Source organism: Simochromis diagramma, unplaced genomic scaffold, assembly GCF_900408965.1.
Source record: "Simochromis diagramma unplaced genomic scaffold, fSimDia1.1 OVJJ01000676.1, whole genome shotgun sequence".
In the NCBI taxonomy this organism is placed as follows: Eukaryota; Metazoa; Chordata; class Actinopteri; order Cichliformes; family Cichlidae; genus Simochromis; species Simochromis diagramma.
The window spans coordinates 763,702-772,695 of NW_024387466.1; the positions used below are offsets into that span (position 1 = coordinate 763,702).

Sequence of the window (8,994 nt, forward strand, 5' to 3'; positions counted from 1 at the left end):
GGTTCCATCTTTTACAGAATAGTCCCTCCTCACTATTGAATTGACAATATGGTTTAGACTACACCAAGGACCTGCAATACTCACCAATGACCCACACTTGACTTCTGAAACAATGCCAGATGGCTATTCAGTTATTCCCCTTAACCTCTACCCAACATTGCTTTTCTAAATATGCTGCAACTCAACAGCAGAAGGAAAGGGTACAAAATGAATTTGGAAAGCTTCTATCAGTGGTCCTTGAAATGTTTCAACTTTTTTGCAGTCCATCTGATAATCTAAAAATTAGTAGAATTTTTTTATGACTCTGAAACAGAACAAAATATGAAAAACTAAATCTTAACTTTAATCTTTTTCCACAGCATTGCAATATATTTAGAAATTAAAATTATAGTATCTATTGACAGCCACCAAGCTACCTTTTAGGAGAGCTGGAGGTTTGGACAGTGTACATATGAATTAAGATGAGTTACTGATGTCTTAAGGTTTACACTGAGTCAGCAGTTCTTAATTATCGTGGTATGTCATTCCCAATGAAGTAACCTGGCAAAATATCTGTGATGAGGGCTTACCTGATTAAGCATAGCGGACTAAGATCACTGTAATTACTGCCTTTCACTGTTTTTAATCATCAGAACCAGAAAACCCTAGGGATTAATAAAGGATTCTGATTCTGATTACTAAATCAGGAAAAGGTTACTCCAGTGCAGACTCATTTCACACAGCATGTTCATCTGGACGTAGCGTTTTCAGTGGGAGAAACGTTTCGTCACTCATCCAAGTGACTTCTTCAGTCTCAGCTGACTGCAGGTTTCCCCAAATCAGTACATTTCGATCGTGGCTCAAGAGTCGGGAGTTCGCCTTGTAATCGGAAGGTTGCCGGTTCGAGCCCCGGCTTGGACAGTCTCGGTCGTTGTGTCCTTGGGCAAAACACTTACCTACTGGTGGTGGTCAGAGGACCCGGTGGCGCCAGTGTCCGGCAGCCTCGCCCCTGTCTGTGCGCCCCAGGGTGGCTGTGGCTACAATGTAGCTTGCCATCACCAGTGTGTGAATGGGTGGATGATTGGATGTGTAAAGCGCATTGGGGTCCTTGAGGACTAGTAAAGCGCTACACAAATACAGGCCATTTACCATTTGCATAATGACTGAAACCAGCAGTCACAGTGGGCTGGGAGGTCAGTTGCGTCATCAAAATTATGCAAATTCCCATGACCATTGATCAACAACCACTGATCAATGGAGAGAATGACCATGAGTACCATTCAAAGAGAGTTGGGGAATGGCTGCAATCACAGCATTGTAAGGGTGAGGGAAGTTAAAAACAAAACAAAACAAAAAAAAAAATCAACTGACGAAGAATCACCACCGGAGGCTCTAAAGGGTTCCAAGTACCTCTACGGCAAAGATGGCAATCCTATTAGTTCTGTCTTTTTTCTGGCTTGCACTGATCAGACAACATTAAAAAACCCCAGCCCTAATATGTGCCCTCATTGTGAGAGCACACAAGCTCTGACCCATTACAATATGCACATGACCTCTGTGGTGTTTGGCACTGGGATGTTGGCAGCAAATCCTCTGTGTCCTATGAGTTGCCGGGTGGCACTTCTGTGGACTGGACTTCTTCTAGCACATCCCACAGATGATCAATGGGATTGCAAAGTGTGGATAGTGGAGACAGGGTCACTGCTTCAGACTCCTTGTTATGGCCCTCATGCCTAATTCCTGACCAAGTTTTTGACTGTTACAGGGAATGTTAACCACGAGGAGGGCGTGTGCTTGATCTGTTATCATGTTGAAGTGGGTGTATGAGTGAGCGTAATATCCAGGTGAATCCCAGGACCAGAGTTTACCCAGGGATGGATTACACCCACTTCACCTGCAGTTTTAATGCTGTGGCTAATCTGTGTGAATCGCAGATTGAGAAAAGGCAGGAACCAATTTCATCAGTTAATGTTGAGAAATTAACAACCTGATGTATCCACTTTAGAATGCGCTACTGTCTGACTGCCCATCGTGCTGCTGACATATGATCGACATCCAATAGAGTTTATTTGTGTCCTGAACACAGACCAATGAAGTATTTCCCCTTCTTAAATGGTTAACCATGAGAAGCAAAGCCTTATATTGCCTAAAAACAAACCTCATCAGAGCTGGTGCAGTGCTTATGTTTGAACTGGCTTTTCTGTTTGCATACTCAAAAGAGAAAACCGTCATTTGTTCACTTGTCACAGGACTTCAAAGTGAGCCGTGTAATTAAAATATGTATTTGGCTTCTTAATTTTTCCTCTCTTTTCATTACTGAAATGTTCTCTTTTGCTGAAGTTTATCATTCGGGCATGATTATGTTAGATACTCGGCTGGTTTTCTGGAACCCATCTTTTAAGTCTACATTTAAAGGTTACCTGGCGAGAGAAAAATTACACACAGAAGCTTAGTCAGGATAATTTGTCATAATGAAACATTTAAGGATCTACTAAAGTCAAAACCAACAAACGTTTTACAAGTACCTGCAAGAAAACACAAAGACATGTTTGACAGCTTCACACAGAACTAATTGGGAACAACTGGCTGGCTGATGACGTGTAGAAAAACAGCTTGCAGCACACAGAGGCAGTTTTGAAGGTAATTTTCCATTAGCATCAAAATTTACTTAAAGCCTGAGCAACATTAGTAACTTTATCTCTGCATTTTTCATGTTTCTGTCAGGGAGAAGTGTTAGACAAACACTAAAAACCAAAACTAAAATCTAACAGGAAACCAGGACCTGACTGACCTCTCTTTGCAGAGGTTTTAAGACCAACCCGGGGTTACTTTCCACTTTACAAGAGGATAAGCTTATTCCAGTACTAGATGTTTATATCATACACATTGTACACCAACAAAATAAATCAGATCAAAGAAAAGATTTTAAGCGTAATATTCAGACCAGTTTAAAGAAGTTGACCCGTTCTTCCGGAGGAAACTTACAAAGTGTTACATTACCAGGCATCAACACTATCACCGCGTTAATACCTTTTATTTTAATGTTTATAAAGAAGGCATAAATACTGCTCAAGCAGAATCCTGTTGGACTCGCGATGGTGCAACCTTAGCCAGTAAACTGAAAAATTCAGGATGGACATTTGCAGCTACGGAAAATGGGACATGAAATGCAGCGTTAGTACTGTTAGTCCACTTACTGTTGGCCATCACTGCAGTCATACAGTGCCACGCTCAATTAGCGTGAAAACAACACGTCCTTGGCTCGAGCTATAATTTTATGACAGCCGTTATTATCGTTTGAGGAAAAACGCGTCTGCTCTCACAATGACTAGTCGTTACGTTAAAGGAGCATAGACGTGTACAGTGACTATGCTGGCAATGAGCATGTCACCGTCAGCCACTTCTACGTTGGTGTAACTCGGCGAAACCCGAGCGACTCTCTGTAGCCCATTCTTTAATTTAGACACCGAGAAGCAGTAGAGCCTTTACAGTGAAGTTTACAAATTTCACCCCAAACAACGGACGAAAAAAGCAGAAAGGCCACATGCTATGAGAAATAAACAAGTGTTAATTAATCTCACCTGTTCCGTACTGCGGTGGAGCTGCTGTGTTGACAGGATGCTGCCACTGCCGCCTCGCGCACGCATTAAGGTCTAACCACCAGCGGTCTGAGCTCGAGCCGATAGGTGGAGCGCGTGAAGCGAGTTTGGCGCATATGCTTTGGCGCAGTGTTTAAGGGGTTTCTGGGAAATGTGGTCTTTTTTTTTTTTTAACAGGCCAGAAAAATGATAAGACAGCATGTAAGGAACAGCGTTTTCGCCTCAGGTGTAAACTTATTTAGTCATTTTAATTTGTACTGTACCTTTGTTTGAAGTTTAGTGTGCTTCAAAGTGGTTCACAGATGAGTGACAGGCGAGACAGATAAACTGTAATAAATAAAAAACAATACAATAAAGACAGGAGTATTGAATAAAGAAAATAGACGTCAATAATGAAAAATATATTAATGATAAAATAACACAAAAATAAAAGTAATTTAGAAGACATTAATATAATAAAACCGAATTAAATGTAAAGTAATCAATAAGATCTAGTATAGCCTTGCGAAATTCTGTTACGTTATTAAATTATTATTTGATACAATAATCCAGTGGAAAGAATGTAGGTAGACCTACGGTGTTACGTAAAAGCATAAACTCCTCAACCACACTTTAAATACAGGTTGACTTTGTGTCGAATGTGCTAAAATTAACCAAAGTAAACTTTTAGTGAGAAAATAAAATCATTTTAATAAAAAATATATGAGAATACACACATATTATTTAATCTATCGTGGTTTATTCGTGTTTTTGTGAAGCTAAACACTTTAATTACCGTTATTTCTATCAGCAGACAAATGGGACAAATGGGACGAATATGCGCGCGCTCGTCTTTCGACAACATTTACTTGAAGCTCTGTCATTGAGAAACATGGCGGCCTCCACAAGAGCTGCAAACGCTGCTGCTTCCAACCCACAAGGTCCAGCTTCGGTCGGCCCGAGCGTGGACAGCCCGACTCTTCAGTACAGTATGATTCTGGAGCATCTTATCGGTGACAAGAGGCCCGTGAAGGGCCTGAACCCCGCCGTGATGGGGGGGCTGCCCGTGCCTCCGAAAAGCGACGAGCAGAAGATGATCGAGAGGGGAATGGAGAGCTGCGCCTTCAAGTCTTTGCTGGCCTGTGTGGGAGGTAAACGGAGACATTGAGAGTGTAACAAACATCACAAGGGTTTGGTGTTTTTGTGCGTGTTTGGCTGCTCGTGCAGAATATTTCGTGTGCTAGGTCACCTCAGATATACGAGGCTATGGGAGCTGTAATGCTATTATACCAACAAACAGCAAATTAATCAGTCATCTGATCAAACCAATCGGTCATCGATATTGTCTTGTTTTAAGATTATGTATTTGTGTTCAGACATAAGAAACGTAAAAGCAACATTTTAGAGCTTTTTGAATAAACAGGTATAAAATAATCAGTTTATAATACAGCCACGATGTTGCCCAAATGTAGCCATTCAGCTCAATAGCAGAAAAGATCTGTATATATTACAATTTTAAGAGTCTGATGATGTTTTTGCTCACCACAGGGTTCGTCCTTGGAGGAGCATTCGGCGTTTTCACAGCTGGAATTGATACTAATGTTGGCATCGACCCCAAAGACCCTTTGAGAACTCCAACAGCACGAGAGGTTCTAAAAGACATGGGCCAGAGGGGGATGTCCTATGCCAAGAACTTTGCCATTGTGGGCGCCATGTTCTCCTGTACAGAGTGCATCATAGAATCAGTAGGTCACAGCATCTTACATCCTCATGTGGGTTCTGACAGACTCATAGTGGACATATAACCTCAGACTGGAGTTCAGAACAAAAGGCAAAAATGAGCAAAGGCGATTCATTTTCAATGTATCCATCAGTCTCTTTAGAATAATAAGGAATGAATGAAATAATGATAACAGTTTGTCAACAAGGGTTTGAGATGTGATGTGAATCCATAACATGGCTTCAAAGAGGAAAAATGCTCAATATGTGGTCAGATTACTAGAGCACCATCAGAATCACTGAAGACATATTATATATGTGGACAGCAAAACATTTTCAGCAAAGTAGTTGCAACTTAAGCTAAGTTTGTAAATGTGCAAATAGTACAGCAAAGGTGGATGCCAGTTATCTCTTATTAGTCACTCCTCTTTCTAAAATGTAGATGCCAGTATTATATTTGCTTTGCATTTCTTGCTTTTATTCTAACCCTGCAGTACACTGTAGTAATAAGTGTCTTTTTTGTACCTGTTTTTCATTTACAGCACAGAGGCAAATCTGACTGGAAGAATGCTGTGTACAGTGGTTGTGTGACTGGAGGAGCTATTGGCTTTCGCGGTATGTAACTTACTTTATTAACTAATAGTTTGCATTATAGCAAATTTATGCATTTTGTCCACGTGTTTATTTTTCTGTTTTGCAGCTGGTCTGAAGGCTGGTGTTCTGGGATGTGGAGGCTTTGCTGCATTCTCTGCTGCAATTGAATATTACTTGAGGTGAAGCTCTATGGAGTGGCTCGATGGACAAAAACATAAATATTACACATGTGGACCAGAGAAAGAAGAATCTCGCTGTGAGCTTGCTAACCGTGATGTTTTCCTGCACATCAAGGATTGCTGTTAAAGCAGAATTGAAGTGTACTGTTCAAACACGGGGATTTTAAGTGGCACCACAGTAGGCTAAAGAAAACAAACAAACAAACAAACAAAAAGACTTGTCTGTTTTTCCTGTGACTTTCATATTGTGGACAGTTGGAGCAAGGAATGCCAATTTCTCATGGTGAATCTTCAAAGACAGAGCAGAGTGGGTCTGCTTCAGTGGTGTACTGATCAGGTGATGAAAGCTGAACTTGTGTGAACTTCACTCTGGGTCTGTAAAAACTCAGATGAGCAATGCTCTGCCTGTAAAACATTTCTTTGATGTGTAAGTAACTAATCCACACAGGATTATTTATAATAAAAGCATTTTTTAAAATTGTGGATGTACTACTTTTCCTTGATTATTAAAGGACTACAACCCCCAAACTAGTCATTACCTTTGCTTTAATTTTTTCTTTTTTTTTATTATAGCGAAAGTAATCTTCAGGAAAGGTTCTCCAGGCTTCTTGAAGGACATTCAATTCAATTCAATTTTATTTATATCGCGCCAAATCGCAACAACAGTCGCCTCACGGCGCTTTATATTGTACAGTAGATCGTACAATAATGGATCCAGAGGAAAACCCAACAATTATATGACCCGCTATGAGCAAGCACTTTGGCGACAGTGGGAAGGAAAAACTCAAAAAAAAAAAAAAACAGAAAAACTTTTCTATCTGAAGATGGTGGTGTTGTAAATTTTTTTACTTTATTTATTGTTTAATTACGTTAGCACAGTAGTGATAGGAAGGCCCCAACCTCGCCTTCCTAATGTGGGAGCCAACCAATAGGACCACTCCCTCCATGTCTGCGACTAGTGAGCCCACAATCATCACCATCTAACAAGGTACCAGTGATATTACTTTCCACTTGTATGCACAATCATACTGGGTCACAGGTTGAACAGATATCCACAGGTGGTATAGGGGAAGTCCGGTAAACAGGTCACTGGTGGCAGGAAACTAAGTCAGTGGGTCAGAAGGGGCCAGCCGAGATTCAGTCTCTGAGCATGTTACATGTAGTACACTGGGGTGGGGTGTAACGCTGATCGTCCGTCAGCAAAATTCCCTGTTTGAATTGTTTTCTGTCTTTCCCATCTTGTTCTTCATGTTCCTTTTATTTTTGCTTCCAGTGTCCAGCTGATGCTGATGTAGATGATGCTGACACACGGTCATCTGGATCTTCATCATTGTCTGAGGTGATGTCTGACAATTTGCTGCATGACCTGACTCGTTTGCTGCCTATCTGGTCATCAGTTTCTTCTTTCATCTTTTATTTTTCTGTCATGGTCCTGTGTCATTTGACCCAGCTTTTTGTGTTTATTATTGTTATTATTATTATTATTATTATTATTATTATTATTGTTATGATCTTGTGTTCTAGTTCATTCTGATTATGTGTTCGGGTTTAAACTTTTTAGTTTTAAGGGTTTTGGTTCTGTTTAGTTTCTGCCCATGTGTTCCTTCTGTTCTCTGTCTGTTACTGTGTCTCTGAGTCCAGTCTGTGCGTTACCTGTTTTATTTTGAAGGTCTGTGTTTTATGTCCGTGTGTTCAGTTTTGTGCTCTCCCTGTCTCGTCTGTGTAATCAGTGTCAGCCGTGTCTCCCAGCTGTTTCCTCTCAGTCCTGTTCACCTCTTGTATTTAGTGTCTGTGTCTTCCCCTGCTCGTCGTTGCATCATCCCTCTTTCTACTCTGTTTGCCCGTTTTCCTGCCTGTTGCTTTCCAAGTTTAGTTAGTTTTCTGTTCAATCTGCAAACTCCCAATAAAGCCAGTTGTTTGACTTCACATTTGTCTCTGTGAATCCTGCTCCTGGATTCCTGCCTGCCTTCACACAGCCATGACATTTTCTTTTTTTCTTTCTGTTATTTATCTTCCTTCCTTGAGTCTCTGTTTCCTCCTTTTCTGCTTTGCAGTTTTTCACTTTTTTCTTCTTATTTGTTTCCTGGGTTTGTTCCTGCTGCTTTTATTGGATGCAAGCTCTTCTGTAGAAAGAAACACAATGTAGGACACTCATAGCTTTGGAATATGGGTGCAACACTGACTGTCCAGCCTAGCTCAAAATTCAGTGTTTAAACATTTTTTTAGCTCTCCCATCTTCTTCTTCTTCTTCTTCTTTATCCTCCTCCTCCCTTGGTCTCCTCCTTGAACCTCCTGGTACTGGGTTGGGAGGCAATAACACAGGAGCATCCTGGCCATTGTCTCCATCATCATCACTGTCATCTGTTTCACTATCAGGACCACTTTCAGTGTCGCTCTCAGATCCCTCATCTTCCCACCACCTAATTTCCTCAATAATTGGATCTTCTGCTTGCTCAGCTGGGTTTAATTCAAAGTCTCCTGCTCCGTTATTGTACCAGGGTCGTTCTATTTCCTGAGGTGGGTTTCTTTCTAAGTTATCACCTGTTCCGATCTCTGCTCCATTTATGTCCCAGGGTCCTTCTATTTCTTGAGGTGGATTTATTTCGATGCCTCCTACCGGAACATCAACCGCCTCCTCATGTTGTGGTAGTTGATTAACAACTAGGCCGTGCAACGGATCGATTTGAAGCCAGGGGAGCATCATGTGAATTTCTACAAGATCTTCCCGTTGCAGCAGTGCCAAACCCAGCTCATCGACCGCTAGCCCTACACCAACATCATTTTGTGCAACACCATCACGGTTTTGTGAGTGGTCTCCTCTATCCATTTTTTGAAAACAGTCTGCTACAATAGACTGGAGGAAACTGGTCGGTACAGCTGTCAAACTTTAGGTGATTGGTTTAAAACTTTTAAAATGTCCTTGAAAATGATTTTAACCGGTGACT

General features: G+C 41.1%; 2 protein-coding genes across 14 annotated transcripts in view; one reads left to right on the forward strand and one right to left on the reverse strand.

The window, feature by feature from the left end:
• The window catches only part of specc1 (sperm antigen with calponin homology and coiled-coil domains 1), a 78,817-nt gene extending 75,134 nt beyond the window's left edge, over nt 1-3,683 (reverse strand). For 6 of the 13 annotated variants that reach the window (XR_005693708.1, XR_005693711.1, XR_005693712.1 and 3 more), the window contains exon 1: nt 3,561-3,682. The gene's annotated coding sequence lies outside the window, so the exon portion shown is untranslated. Of the gene's footprint in view, nt 1-3,176; nt 3,437-3,560 lie in introns of those variants that run through there. The other 7 variants (XM_040014731.1, XM_040014724.1, XM_040014732.1 and 4 more) reach the window with 2 other exon arrangements.
• A 689-nt stretch (nt 3,684-4,372) lies between these two features.
• Nucleotides 4,373-6,227, forward strand: timm22 (translocase of inner mitochondrial membrane 22 homolog (yeast)). The gene is made up of 4 exons (XM_040014743.1): nt 4,373-4,708; nt 5,106-5,302; nt 5,819-5,891; nt 5,977-6,227. The coding sequence occupies exons 1-4, from the start codon at nt 4,396-4,398 to the stop codon at nt 6,051-6,053; spliced, it is 660 nt and encodes a 219-aa protein (XP_039870677.1). The 5' UTR covers nt 4,373-4,395; the 3' UTR covers nt 6,054-6,227.
• The last annotated feature ends 2,767 nt before the right edge of the window (nt 6,228-8,994 follow it).